The sequence below is a fragment of the Saimiri boliviensis genome, chromosome 14 (genome assembly GCF_048565385.1).
Source record: "Saimiri boliviensis isolate mSaiBol1 chromosome 14, mSaiBol1.pri, whole genome shotgun sequence".
In the NCBI taxonomy this organism is placed as follows: Eukaryota; Metazoa; Chordata; class Mammalia; order Primates; family Cebidae; genus Saimiri; species Saimiri boliviensis.
Genome location: NC_133462.1, coordinates 37076451 through 37090893, shown reverse-complemented (window position 1 = coordinate 37090893; position 14443 = coordinate 37076451). Strand labels below are relative to the sequence as shown.

Genomic DNA, 14443 nt, shown 5'->3' with positions numbered 1-14443 from the left:
GAGTTGAGACGGGGCTAAAACGGGGTTCAGAGCTGGGTTTAGGTTGGAACTGAGTCCAATTGTAGGGTTGAATTCACAGTGGGCATCAATATAGAGGGGCAGATTAAGGACTCTGGGGATGAGTTCACATTGGTATTGGTATTGAGGGAACACATGGTTGGGTTGGGATTGAACCAGATTCTGGGGTTAAGTTCACATGGGGTGTTGGTATTGAGAGGAAGACAGGGTTGGGTTGGGATTGACTCTGACTCTGGGGGTGAGTTCATATTGGGTGTTGGTACGAAAGGAAGACGTGGTTGGGTTGGGACTGAATCAGATTCTGGGGGTGAGTTCACACTGGGTGTCGGCATTGGGGGAGGATCGGGGTTGGGTTTGGGGTTGCGATTGAGTCGGTGTGTTTCCACTGTCATTTGCTCCCAGTATCCCTTCCCATCAAGGATCCAGAGAAGGACAACAAAGCTGTGAGCACTCACTGGGGGACCTGGGTGTCCTGCAGGACCCCGTATCCCTGCTGGTCCAGGTGGGCCCTGGGAGAACAGGAAACAGAATAAAAAACTCCCTCAGGTGTAAGATCAGAGAGGGCACTGGATATATCAATCGCCACCTCCCTACCCACACCCCTTTATGAGAACAACTTCCCCTATCCGGCAGCAACAGCTGCATCTCCCCAAATCCTGTCTTCTCAGCCATCAGCTAATGGGACCAGAGACAGACGTCTGTCCTAAGCCCAGCCCTGGCCATCAGGACCTTTCCCCACAAGTTCTACCAAGACCAGGGGTGAAGCTGGCTCAGTGATGGGGGACACTGGAGCTGACGTTCTAGAGGGAAGTTGGGAATCGGATGCCTCAGTGCCTGCCATGTGAGTCAGGCAGAGGGAATGACATGTCACTAAGAAGGGAGAAGGAGGTCACCCCCACCCCAGTGCCTTTCCAGTTCTTCGGGAGCCCCAGCTATCCTTATCCTGTCTACAGTTGGGTTCTGTGGCCCCATTGCTCCAGGCAGCTCAAGTACCTTTTGTTGCATGTAGGTGTCAAGATGGTGCCTGGGAAGGCAGAAAACTCCATGGCCTCTCCTACCCCATACAGAATGATCTCTACGTCCCTGGCCTCCTCTCTCTTCTGCTACCTGCCCCACCCCGCCTCACTGGGGATCTCCACTCACCGCATCTCCTTTATCGCCTTTGATCCCCTTGTGACCAGGGGCGCCCACGTCCCCCTGCAGAGGAAATGGGATGAAGGACCCAGCTTCCGTTCACCCCCCATCCTCCCCTGGACCCTTCCTCTCTGTGAACCCCTCACCTTGTCCCCTTCCTCGCCAGAAGGCCCAGCAGCTCCAGGGGGTCCCAGAGGCCCTAGGGGCCCTGGGATCCCATCTTTGCCAGTGGGGCCAGGAGGGCCACGTTCTCCCTGTTGTGGGGAATGGAAAGGAGGATGTCGGGGCAGGAATGTCCTCAGGAGCCCAGTCCTGGGATGTGGCAGGACCAGACCCTGAGGGGGCTCTAGGAATGGGATGGGCAGGTCACTTACTGGGGACCCCTTCTCGCCTGCAGGCCCAATGGGGCCTTGGTTGCCACTTTGGCCAGGAAGTCCAATGCCTCCTGCTGGGCCCAGAGGACCCCGCTCACCAGGGGAGCCCTGAAAACAGAGGTGACAGGTCAAGAGTAATACCAGTAGTAGCCCTCCTTTATGGAGTTTTTTTGGTTTTGGTTTTGTTTCTGAAACAGAGTCTCACTCTGTCACCCAGGCTGGAGTGCAATGGCGCGATCTCGGCTCCCCGCAACCTCCGCCTCCCAGGTTCAAGCAATTCTCCTGCCTCAGCCTCCTGAGTAGCTGGGATTACAGGCACGTGCCACCATGCCCAGCTAATTTTTGTATTTTTAGTAAAGACGGGGTTTCAACATTTTGGCCAGGCTGGTCTCGAACTCCTGACCTCAAGTGATCCACCCACTTTGGTCTCCATCATAGGTTTTATCATGACGATGTCAAGCTACCTTGAGCAGCTTGTCCAAGATACCTTGAGTCCCCTCCACCCTGCCCCCTACCCAGCACATAGGGTTATACTTACATTGGCCCCGACGGGCCCTGGGGGTCCCTTGTCACCCTTCAAACCAGTAGATCCCTGAAGGAGGAGATAATTCACAGTCAAGAGACTCCCAAGGGTGTCCCCAAGTACTGTCTTCCTCTAGGGGGAGCTCGGAGTCCCCACCCCCTCCTGGGACTGGACATGGAGCTTTGAGGGGTCTGCCTTTCCCAGTTCCCACCAGCGTCTTTTATCTTTCATCATTTCCCCTACTCCAAATGCCATTCCCCGCTTCCCCTGCGGCCCCCCATCCTTTCCTTCTCTAAGGGACGTGCAAGAGGGTCTCCAAAGATACTCACCGGGTCCCCAGGGGCCCCCTTGGGGCCGGGAAAGCCCCTGGGTCCAGTTGGCCCTTCCTTTCCAAGGGGTCCCGGTGGTCCCAGCTCCCCCTGCGGAAGTAGAAAGGACGGCAATCAAGCCCCAGGGAGGGGCTGTCTCCTTCCCGCCTGTGACTCAGGGCCCTCCCCCCCATGAGACTGATTCTGAGCCCTTGGTTGATCTTGGACGTTCAGCCAAGATCCCCAGGAGACAGTGGCTCACCTTGGCTCCCTCTCTGCCTTCCATGCCAGGAAGACCTTGTTCCCCAGGAGGTCCAGGGGGGCCCGGAGACCCCCTTTCACCCAGAGGGCCCACTTCTCCCGTCTTTCCCTGGTGAGGAAGAAGGCTCCTCTTGAGTGAGAGTGGCCTGGGGGAGACGCTCAGGTGTCCAGCTTTCTTCTAAACCTCCCCCAACTGGTACAAAACAAGGGAATTTTAAGGAGTCCACGCTGACCTGAGGGCCCAAGACACCAGCTGGTCCAGGTGGGCCTGTCTGACCTTGGAAGCCCTAGAGAGAAAAATTAAATGGGGAGGGGGGGGGGGTGTTACATGGGGAAGGGATGGGGGAGGGGGAGGCAGGCCTGATAGGATCAGGAATCTGGCCAGGCCCAGCGGCTTATGCCTGTGATCCCAGCACTTTGGGAAGTTGAGGTAGGTGGGGCCACTCGAAGCCAAGAGTTCAAGACCAGCCTGGCCAACATCACAAAGCTCTATCTCTACTAAAAATACCAAAAATAGCCAGGCGTGGTGGCACACGCCTGTGGTCCCACTCGGGAGGCTGAGGCAGGAGAATTGTTTGAACCCCAGAGGCAAAAGCTGCAGTGCGCTGAGATCACCCTACTGTACTGAGCGACGGAGTGAGACTCCATCGCATAAAAAAAAAAAAAAAAAAAAAAAAAAGGATCAGGTATCAAAGGTTGAGGGGTTACTCACCAACTCTCCTCTCTGTCCAGGGTGCCCTGGTCGTCCATCTTTACCTTGGTGACCCTGGGGGATGAGGTAGGAAAGAGTTGGGGCACAGATACAGGGCTTCTTCCCTTCCCACATCCTCTACCCGCCCAACCCACAATGAGGGTGACGTCACTCACAGGGGGGCCCTTTGGCCCGGGGAATCCTGGAGGGCCTTGCAGACCAGGGAGGCCCTGAAATGGAACCGAAGTCATTATCTCATCCCTCCTGCCTGACTGCCCACTCCCTGAGCCTGACACAGCAACAGGGCACATACTGAGTGCTGACTGCATGCCAGGCACGAGGCAGCGCATTCTCCACACAGCAAGTCATTTTATTCACTACTGCAGCCCTTTAGGGTGGAGACTAAGGTGACTTCCATTTTACAGAGGAGAAAACTAAGGCACAGAGAGGTTAAGTGGCTTGCCCAATGTCGCACAGTAGGTGAGTGGCAGAGCCAGGACTTGAACTCATGGCTCTCTGACTTCGGAGGCTGTGTTCCTTTTTTCTTTTTTAAATGATGGAGTCTTGCTCTGTCACCCAAGTTGGAGTGCAGTGGTATGATCATAGCTCACTGCAGAGTCCACCTCCTGGGCTCAAGTGATGCTCTCATCTCAGCCTCCAGAGTAGCTGGGACTACAGGTAGGCATCACCACGCCCAATGAAGCTGTGGTCTTCCCATTGCATTATAATGTCTCTTCATCTCCTGGGCTTGTCCTCCACTCAGAATCAATCTCTCTCTCTCTCTTTCTCTCTCTGTCTCTCTCTCTCTCTCTCTCTCTCACACACACACACACGCACACGCGTGCGCGCACACACACACACACACACACACACACTCACCTTTTCTCCAGGGATTCCAGGGGCCCCGTCCTGGCCCACATCGCCCTAGGACAGAGTGAATAAGACTCAGGCCCCAGAACGAACTCAACTGGGAAAAATTGGGAAGGACTAGCTGAGCCTGGGGCATGGGGGGCCTTGATCGCCCACCCATCCCATACCTTGGGGCCTGGTTGCCCTGTGGCACCTGGTTGCCCCCTCTCTCCACGGGAGCCCTGAGCAAAAAAAAAAAAAAAAAAAAAAAAGGCAAAGATCAGATGTGAGGGGGTGGGGGAGCCTGGGAGATGGGACCAAGTCTTCCAGGTCCCCTCCCCTTGTGACTCCCTCTCCCACCGCACCAGTGTTACTGATATAACCAAAACTCTTTCCCTGCCCACTGATGATCCCTCCACCACCTCTCCTTCCCAGCCCTGTCCCGAAGTCCCAGCAGGGTAGGGGTACTCTATTTTCTTACTGGCGGTCCCCGCTCTCCTTCCAGCCCTGGCTGTCCAGCCTTTCCCTGAAAATAAATTGTAAGAGAGAAAGCAGAAGAGAATTAGAGTGCAAAGGCATGCCACAAACACAACATGGCACCTAGTCACAGACCCAGAAAGGTGTCTGCCACACGGATATTCACAAGCCTTTCAGTCATACACATACACACAAATACAACTTATACTCACAACCACGCAAAGATCAACACACAATTACAACTATCATTGCTTCTACAGAGTCCAAATGTGCAAGCATGTTTGCCCACACAGACACGTGTTTATCACAGCTGTGCAGTATGCATACATGATTGCATACAGTCATGGCATGCATTTGGCAACGCACAGCCTGAAGATGAGACACAGAACTCATCATGCAATAGATCTTTTGCACACATGTATACCCACTGTAAACACGTGCATGCCCGGATTCATCTGAGGACCTTGTCCTGGTAAGCAGGACATACATATACACAATGTTCATTAACACTTTACAATACACACATAGCAACACAAATACATGCCTGTATACACCACTCAGTGTGCACGGAAGCACACACGTGTATACACATGTCCTTTCACACGTGTGTACAACCTTCTTGCATACATTCATGCCCACCATCATGCCCTTGTTTGCCCAGGCGCAGGCCTGCCCACTGCAGTACTCAAACCCTGTCTGATCTATATTGAAAGACACATGAAACACACATACACATACTTACGGTCATAATTACAGCAATACCATGTGTGGTCACCTACATGTGTCATACATTGCATATAACAGCATGTGTGCACACAAGTGTTTCCAGGCATAGACACAGACACCCAGGGTCCACCCACCATCAGGCACATCCACACACGCTGTTCCCCTCGGACAAGTTCGCCCCTCTCCCTTACCCCGGTCATGACTCACCGACTTCCCTTTCTCTCCTATGGGTCCCAGGGGCCCGGGAAATCCAATGGATCCCTGAGTGGAGAGAATTAGAGAGAAGACTTGAGGGTGAAGAGTGAGTGGTGCATGGAATTGACCCCTCATACTGTCCTCTGGGGCATTTCCAGGTCACTGATTCCAGAAGCTTCTTTGGTCTCTAGCCCCAGCCTCCTCCAAGGCAGCCCTCTTTTCTTCTCTCCCTTCCTCTCCTCCCTTCTCATTTCGCTCCAGCAAAACTGGCCTCCTCGATGGTCCTTGGGCACAGCAGTATGTTCCTGCCTCAGGGCCTTTGCACTGGCTGCTCTCTTTGCCTGAAATGATCTTCTCCTAGGTCTCCACACGGTCAGCCACTCCTGACCATTTAGGTCTCATTCAGATGTCACCTCCTGAGAATGCCTTTCTTCCACCATCCTGACTTTCACACATCACCTAAGTCACCCTCTGTCTGTCACATTGTGCTATTTTGTTTTCCCGAGAACTCTTGCATTGAAATGACTCTTACTTACTTACTTATTCAATGCCTGTTTTCCTTCACTGGGACATAGCTCACTGGTCTTAATCCCCACTGCCTGGCACACAGTGAGTGCTTTTTAATATTTGTTAACTGACTCCAGTCCCTGCTGGAGGCACCTTCCCTCCACTTGGGGGAAGACATCAGAGACTCTGATATCCTCTCACACTCCTCACTGTGCAGACTGAGTTCAGATCAGAAAAGAGATTTGCTAAGTTACTTGGATGCGGGTGGCATCCAGCCTCAAATTCCATTCCATCCCTCTACCCTCCCTTATCTGAGGGCTCCATGGTCCCTATACTCATTTTTTTTTCCTTTTCTTTAGAGACAGAGTCTCACTTTGTCACCCAGGCTGGAGTGCAGTGGTACAATCATAGCTCACTGCAGCTTCCACCTTCTTGGCTCAAGTGATTCTCCTACCTCAGCCTCCTGAATACCTGGGACTGCAGGTGCATGCCACCATGCCCAGCTAATTTTTTTTTTTTTAGACGGAGTTTCGCTCTTGTTACCCAGGCTGGAGTGCAATGGCGTGATCTCGGCTCACCACAACCTCCGCCTCCTGGGTTCAGGCAATTCTCCAGCCTCAGCCTCCTGAGTAGCTGGGATTACAGGCACGCGCCACCATGCCCAGCTAATTTTTTGTATTTTTAGTAGAGACAGGGTTTCACCATGTTGACCAGGATGGTCTCGATCTCTTGACCACCTCGGCCTCCCAAAGTGCTGGGATTACAGGCTTGAGCCACCGCGCCCGGCTCAGCTAATTTTTAAAATAATTTTTTAGCAGTTATGGGGTCTCACTATGTTGCCCAGACTGGTCTTGAACTCCTGGCCTCTAGTGATTCTCCCATCTCAGCCCCTGAAAGTGCCAGGATTACAGGTGTCAGCCACCACACCTGGCCCGTATGCTCTTCAAGGATCCTGCACACATGCACACAAGGACTTTCTAAAATCTTAGTCTATGCCAGGTACAGTAGCTTATGTTTGTAATCCCAGCACTTTGGGAGGCTGAAGTAGGAGAATCACTTGAAGTTGGGAGTTTGAGACCAGCATGGGCAACATAGCAAGACGCTGTCTCTGCAAAAAATTAAAAAATCATTAGGCATGGTGGTGTATGCCTGTGGTTCCCAGCTACTCGGGAGGCTGAAGCATGAGGACTCTTGAGTCCAAGAATTGGAGGCTGCAATGAGCTATGATTGTACTACTGCACTGGAGCCTGAATGACAGTGACACCCTGTCTGAAAGAAAAGAAAGAGAAAAAGAAAAGAGAGAGGGAGAGAGGGAGGGAGGGAGGGAAAGAAGGAAGGAAGGGTGGAAGGGAGGAAGAAAGGGTGGAAGGAAGGAAGGAAGGAAGGAAAAGTTATCTATTAAAATTAAGTTAAAAGATTTTTCCTGATCATTAAAAAGAAAAAAGAAAAAACTAGTTAAAGGGAAAGGATTCAATGTGAAGAGAAATCACACACACACACACACACACACACACACACACACACACACGTGCCATCAAATTCAATGTAGTTCCATAGAGCAAAAATATGGAATTCTGGGAGGATTCTGCACTAAAATATTTTCCCAAATATCTTTCTTTTCTTTTCTTTCTTTCTTTCTTTTTTTTTTTTTTGAGACAGACTCTCACTCTGTTGCCTAGGGTGGAGTAAGTGGCATGATCTCAGCTCACTACAACCCCCAATTCCTGGGCTCAAGCAATTCTCCTGCCACAGCCTCCGGGTAGCTGGGATTACAAGTGCCTGCTACCAAGCCTGGCTAATTTTTTTTTTGTATTTTTAGTAGAGATGGGGTTTTACCATATTGGCCAGGCTGGTCTTGAACTCCTGATCTCAAGTGATCCATCTGCCTCTGCCTCCCACAGTGGTGGGATTACAGGCATTAGCCACCACTCCCAGACATATCCAGCTAATTTTTGTATGTTTTTTTTAGAGACAATGTTTTGCCTTGTTGTCCAGTCTGGTCTTGAGCTCCTGGGCTCAAGCAACCCTCCCACCTTAGCCTCTCAGGGCTCTGAGAGGCATGAGCCACTATGCCTGGGCAAAGCCCACATTTTACATTCTTTCAATGACCCTTGGGGTGGGCAGCTCATCTCCCAAGACCACAGCCTGGGCCCCCAGATATTAGTCTCTGAATCCTGCCCATCTCCAACTCTACCACCAAACCCAGCTTCCTACCTTAGATCCAGGACGTCCTGGATAACCTGGGAGGCCTGGCACCCCAAGCTTGCCCTGCAGAGAGATTATGGGACAAAGGTCAGAAATTGCAACCTGGAGGTCAGAGGCAGAAAGGTCAGGCTGGCTGGGGCATGGCGAACAGGTTAATGGAGTGGGAGTCGGGGAAACAGGGTTCAAGTCCTGGCTCCTGCCTGCTAGGGGCACATCCTTGGGCAGGCCATTCAGCCATTCCAAGCCTCAGTTTTCCTTGTCTGTAAAATGGGATGAAAATGCCTATTGCATGTGGTGGTTATGGAGATAAACACATAAGTTACGTGCAATAAATTGTTCTATAATGCTGAGCTGAGGAATTAAGGTGATGACAAGGTTGGTAGCAGCCTCCTGATGTCGGAGGTATAATAAAAGGGCAAGGGCAAAGGCAGAGGGAAAAGGTTGGGGACATCCTGACTGTGGGAGGCTGGAGGGTGGAGAGTCATTTACCTTCTCCCCAGCTGAGCCTGGGGGCCCCTGCTCACCAGCCAGCCCCTCCTGCCCCTTTGGCCCCTCGGGACCATCCTCTCCCCGGGGACCTGGGGCTCCAGGCTTCCCCTGGAAGAAAAAGGAGACTCTTTAACATTAATCTTTTGTCCTTCCTGCTCTGTTAGCTCCAGGCCCCTCGCTGTCTTCCCCCAGCCCCAGAGAACCACACCACTCCTCATCTGCAGCTGGCCTTACCCGGTCACCTTTGAGCCCCACATCACCCTTGAAGCCTGGGAAGCCGTCCTCTCCCTAGTGGGAGAGACAGAGGCCAGCAGTGAGGGCCTCGGGGAAGGGACACCACCAGGACCCTATGACTGGGGTCCTCTTCCCCTAATGAATTCCTTCCCTCCTCACCTTCTCGCCTTTCTCCCCCTGGAGGCCCCGGTTCCCTGAAGTGCCCTGAAAAATAAAAAAGCTCTCAAGCCTCTGCCCTGCTTAAGAAGGACCCCAAACTCAGTCCCCTGCTCTAAAGCAGCCAGAACAGTCCCAAGAGGATGCTAGGCAGAAGCTGGGAGGGGCAGCTTCAGAAGAAATGATCTTTCCCCGGAGACCCCTCCCTCCCCACTGGAGGCCTCCCAAGGTCATCTGTGCGGGGGTGTACGGGGAAGGCCAAATTTCCAAGTAAGTGATTCTGGTCTCCTGGAGACACTTTGTCCACAGTTGCTTCTGGCAGGAGAAGGAAGATGAACATTCCAGGCCCGGACCTCATTATACAGGCAAAGGAATGTTCCCCATCGTGCCGGCTACAAGGCGACTCTGTGCTTGGCAACAGCACGACTCTGTGCTTGGCTAAGGAGAGAATGCTTAGCGCAAGTCTGGATGCTGCTCACACCCAGTTCTGAAAACTCACTTGGCTACAATGTATCTGAGCTCAGCAGCCACAGTGAAATGGCACTTGGATACAATATAGCCCCTGTGGTTAGTCTCCAGTCACAGAGAAATTCACTTGATCCAAATGTAATTGAGTTTGGCTACAGTTGCTCTCTAGCTTTGGCTACAATGTAACCAAACTCAACTACAACATGGGGGTCAACTAATGTAACTACAGGCTGGGCATGGTGGCTCATGCCTGTTATCCCAACTTTTTGGGAGGCAGAGGCAGGAGGATTGCTGGAGCCCAAGAGTTCCAAATCAGCCTGGGCAACATGGGAAAACTTCATCTCTACAAAAAGTATTAAAAAAAAAAATAGCCGGATATGGTGACACGCACCTATAGTTCCAGCTACCTGGGAGGGTGAGGTGGGAGGATTGATTGAGGCTGGGACTCCAGGCTTCATGAGTAAACTGCGATGGTGGTACTGCATTCCAGCATGGACAACAGCCCTGTCTCAATCATCATCATCATCATCAAACGAAAAAACTGCCAAGCCTGATGGCACACGCCTATAGTCCTAGCTATTCAGGAGGCTAAAGTGAGGGGATTACTTGAGCCCAGGAGTTCAAGGCTGCAGTGAGCCAGTATTATGCTACTATACTCCAGCCTGGTCAACAGAGAAGACTAGGTCTGTATAAAATGAAACATTTTTTTAAATGGTTTTAAAAAATGTAACTATGCCTGGCTACAATGTAACTCTGAGGGTGATGCTTGCCAGACTCTGTGGCCTGCTACAATGTGGCCAATTCCTTGATTATAGCCTGACTAAGGTTGTCTAATGCACACACATTCAGGTAAATTACATCTGTACTTGGCTACAATGTCACTGGACTCAGCTTCCATATGAACGTGAACTCTAATGTACCTCTGTTTAGCCAGGGTGCAGCTCTTGGCTTAACTCAGCATTACTGTGCTTGTAGATTACATGGTTCTGAGCCTGGGTTAGAACACTATCCTCGGGCCAGGCGCAGCGGTTTACCCCTGCAATCTAGCACTTTGGGAGGCCGAGGCAGGCAGATCACCTGAGGTCAGGAGTTCGAGACCAACCTGGCCAACATGGTGAAAATCTTTCTCTACTAAAAAGAGAAAAATTAGGCAGGCATGCAGGCACATGCCTGTAGTCCCAGCTACTTGGGAGGCTGAGGCAAGAGAAATTCCTTGAACCTGGGAGGAGGCAGAGGTTGCAGTGAGCCAAGATGGCTCCACTGTACTCCAGCCTGGCCACAAACTCTGTCTCAAAAAGAAAAAGAAATGTATGCAGCCTCTAATGGGCTTAACTCTTCTCAACAACAAGGTGACAACCACGCTGTAAGGCTGTCCTTGGCTGTGCAGCTCCAAACCCCACTCCCGCTACATCTGGCCTGTGTGATTCCCTTCTCCACACATCCAGAAGTTTCCAATGGAGCTGCATCCCCGAACCCAGAGCTGGTAAATCACTCTTACTTGCAAGCCCCCAATATCACCTACCTTCACTCCTCGAGGTCCAGGATAGCCTGGAGGGCCTGCCGACCCTGGTGGACCCTGGGAGGAAGATAAGGTCAGTGCCATTCTAGCCAATCCTTTCCACATTCTGAGAGCCCCCATCACTCTCCTCTCTGGCCCCTGACTCCAGGCCCTGCCTCCTGACCCTGGTCCCCAATCCAGCCTAACCTCCTGGTCACTCACCTGGGCCCCTTTCTCTCCCGTGGTGCCCTCATGGCCTGGGTGACCCTGGGGAAGAAACATTCTAAGTTATCAGACGCCAAAATTTGCCATTCCAATTCCCAAGCTTCCCCTTTCTCCTTCCTCCTTTTCCCAGCTCCTGGTTCTCACCGGAGGGCCATCAGCTCCTGGGAGGCCTGGAATTCCTGGGTTTCCAGGGGGACCCTGAAAGAAGATGAACAGCAGGGGAGAGACAGAGGTGCTCAGAGCCCTGGAGCACCACCAGGATCAGATCTACTCAGACATGCAGCCACCTCAAGATTGAGGAAGAAGCAAACCCCACTGGCCAGGAAATCTCTCCCGGCTCTGCCCAAGCTTGCTGTGTGACCCCAGGCAAGCCCATTTCCCTTTCTGATCCTCAGAAATCCTTTGCCTCTGGGAGGGTTGCAAGGGGAACATAAAAGCAGTACAAGATTGATGGCACAACAGGATGACTATGTCAATAATAATTTTTTTTGTGAGATGAAGTCTTACTCTGTCACACAGGCTGGCATGCAGTGGCACGATCTCAGCTCACTGCAACCTCTTCCCAGGTTCAAGTGATTCTCCTGCCTCAGCCTTTCGAGTAGCTGGGACTACAGTGCCTGGCTAATTTTTGTAATTTTATTAGAGAAGGGGTTTCACCATGTTGGCCAGGCTGGTCTTGAACTCCTAACCTCAAGTGATCCACCCACCTCAGCCTCCCAAAGTACTGGGATTACAGGCGTGAGCCACCATGCCCAGCTTCAGTAATAATTTAATTGTACATTTAAAAATAACTAAAAGAAACCAGGCACAGTGGCTCACGCCTGTAATCCCACCACTTTGGGAGGCCCAGGAGAGTGAATTACTTGAAGTCAAGAGTTCAAGACCAGCCTGGCTAACATGGTGAAACCCCTTCTCTAATAAAATTACAAAAATCAGCTGGGCGTAATGGTGGGCACCTGTAATCCCAGCTACTCGGGAGGCTGAGGTAGGAAAAGAATTTGAAGTGGGAGGCAGAGGTTGCAGTAAACTGAGGTCACGCCATTGCACTACAGCCTGGACAACAAGAGTGAAGCTTTGTCTTAAAAAAAAAAAAAAAAAAAAACTAAACTAAACTAAACACTAAAAGAGAGCCGGGCGCGGTGGCTCAAGCCTGTAATCCCAGCACTTTGGGAGGCTGAGGTGGGTGGATCACGAGGTCAAGAGATCGAGACCATCCTGGTCAACATGGTGAAACCTCGTCTCTACTAAAAATACAAAAAATTAGCTGGGCATGGTGGCACGTGCCTGTAATCCCAGCTACTCAGGAGGCTGAGGCAGGAGAATTGCCTGAACCTGGGAGGCGGAGGTTGTGGTGAGCCGAGATCGCACCATTGCACTCCAGCCTGGGTAACAAAACTCCGTCTCAAAAAAAAAAAAAAAAAAAAAAAAAGAGTACAGTTGGGCTGGGTGCGGTGGCTCACATCTGTAATTCCAGCACTTTGGCAGGTGGAGGTAGAAGGATCATGAAGTCAGCAGTTTGAGGCCAGCCTGACCAACATGGTGAAACCCCATCTCTACTAAAAACACAAAAATTAGCTGGGCACGGTGGTGAACACCTGTAATCACAGCTACTCAGGTGGCCAAGGCAGGAGAATTGTTTGAACCTGGGAGGTGGAGATTGCAGTGAGCCAAGATTGTACCACTGCACTCCAGTACTCCAGCCTGGGCAACAGAGTGAGACTTCGTCTCAAAAAAAAAAAAAAAAAAAAAAAAAAAAAAGCCAGGCATGTTGGCTCATGCCTGTAATCCCAGTACTTTTGGAGGCCAAGGTGGGCAGATCACCTGAGGTTGGGAGTTCCAGACCAGCCTAACCAACATGGAGAAACCCAGTCTCTACTAAAAATACAAAAAATTAACCAGGTATGGTAGCAGGCACATGAAATCCCAGCTACTCGGGAAACTGAGGCCAGAGAATTGCTTGAACCCAGAAGGCAGAGGTTGCGGTGAGCTGAGATCGCACCATTGCACTCCAGCCTGGGTGACAAGAGCGAAACTCCGTCTCAAAACAAAACAAAAAAAAACTGTAATTGGACTGTTTGTAACACAGTGGATAAATACTTGAGGGGATGGTTACCCCATTCTCATTCTCCATGACATGAATATTATGCATTGCAGGACTGCATCAAAACATCTCATGTACTCTGTAAGTATATCTATATATGCCTACTATGTACCCACAAAAATAATAAAATTAAATTGAAACAGTGCAAAAGACATGTTGAAACAGAGGCTTCCCAACCACACCCCTTTCTTTAAAAATGCCAGCTGGGCATAATGGCTCTCGCCTGTAATTCCAGCACTTCGGGAGGCCAAGGCGGATGAACTGCTTGAGCCCAGGAGTTCAAGAGCAGCCTGGGCAACATAGGGGGACCCCATCTCTACCAAAAAAAAAAAAAAGAAGACTTAGCCAGGCATTCTGGTATGCACCGGTAGTCCCAGCTACTCAGGTGGCTGAGGTGGGAGAATCACCCGAGCCCGGGGAAGTCAAGGCTGCAGTGAGGTGCCATTGCACCACTGCACTCCAGCCTGGGCGACATAGTGAGACCCTGCCCTCCCCCACAACCACCACCAAAAATAAAAGATATGTGCAGAAAGAAGTCTGCCTGCCAGGGAAGGCGGAAGCAGATGTCCCAGGAAACAAAGATGAGACCACAGGGCCTGTGCCTCTTGGTAATACCTTCTGTAACAGGCTTCTGTGGGCTCTCTGTATCCTGACAATATCCCTTATGTGAGCTAGCCTTGGTGGGTTTCTGTTTCTTGCAACCAATTCTTCTCCAACAAGGACACTTTGTAACTCTGGGCTGGCTTAGGGAATGTTGCAATTTATTACTATCCAGAGCTAACAGAGGAGCCCTGATGGGAAGATTTCCCTGGCAACAGAGTTGAAGGAAGGAGACTTGAGGAGGTCATGGTAGGTGGAGCTGTCACTCACCTTCTCCCCAGGAGTGCCGATGAGTCCCTGGGGTCCGGGGATTCCCTGGGGACAGAAAAAGAAGATGAGGGAAGGCATAAGAAAGAAGGATTATAAATCATTCTGTAATAAAGACACATGTACACGTATGTTCA

At 51.2% G+C, this 14443-nt stretch overlaps 1 protein-coding gene across 2 annotated transcripts in view; it reads right to left on the bottom strand.

Moving 5' to 3' along the window:
* COL5A3 (collagen type V alpha 3 chain) overlaps positions 1 to 14443 on the bottom strand; it is a 47620-nt gene that overhangs the window by 14233 nt on the left and 18944 nt on the right. The window contains exons 24-45 of one of the 2 annotated variants that reach the window (XM_039466935.2): positions 14310 to 14354; positions 11483 to 11536; positions 11336 to 11380; positions 11138 to 11191; positions 9151 to 9195; positions 8992 to 9045; positions 8758 to 8865; positions 8278 to 8331; positions 5569 to 5622; positions 4640 to 4684; positions 4347 to 4400; positions 4189 to 4233; positions 3486 to 3539; positions 3331 to 3384; positions 2852 to 2905; positions 2620 to 2727; positions 2379 to 2468; positions 2065 to 2118; positions 1527 to 1634; positions 1299 to 1406; positions 1162 to 1215; positions 474 to 527 (exon numbers count right to left, since the gene is read on the bottom strand). In XM_039466935.2, the coding sequence (XP_039322869.2) occupies positions 474 to 527; positions 1162 to 1215; positions 1299 to 1406; positions 1527 to 1634; positions 2065 to 2118; positions 2379 to 2468; positions 2620 to 2727; positions 2852 to 2905; positions 3331 to 3384; positions 3486 to 3539; positions 4189 to 4233; positions 4347 to 4400; positions 4640 to 4684; positions 5569 to 5622; positions 8278 to 8331; positions 8758 to 8865; positions 8992 to 9045; positions 9151 to 9195; positions 11138 to 11191; positions 11336 to 11380; positions 11483 to 11536; positions 14310 to 14354 (1395 nt within the window). The remainder of the gene's footprint in view (positions 1 to 473; positions 528 to 1161; positions 1216 to 1298; positions 1407 to 1526; positions 1635 to 2064; positions 2119 to 2378; positions 2469 to 2619; positions 2728 to 2851; positions 2906 to 3330; positions 3385 to 3485; positions 3540 to 4188; positions 4234 to 4346; positions 4401 to 4639; positions 4685 to 5568; positions 5623 to 8277; positions 8332 to 8757; positions 8866 to 8991; positions 9046 to 9150; positions 9196 to 11137; positions 11192 to 11335; positions 11381 to 11482; positions 11537 to 14309; positions 14355 to 14443) is intronic. The other variant, XM_039466936.2, reaches the window with a different exon arrangement.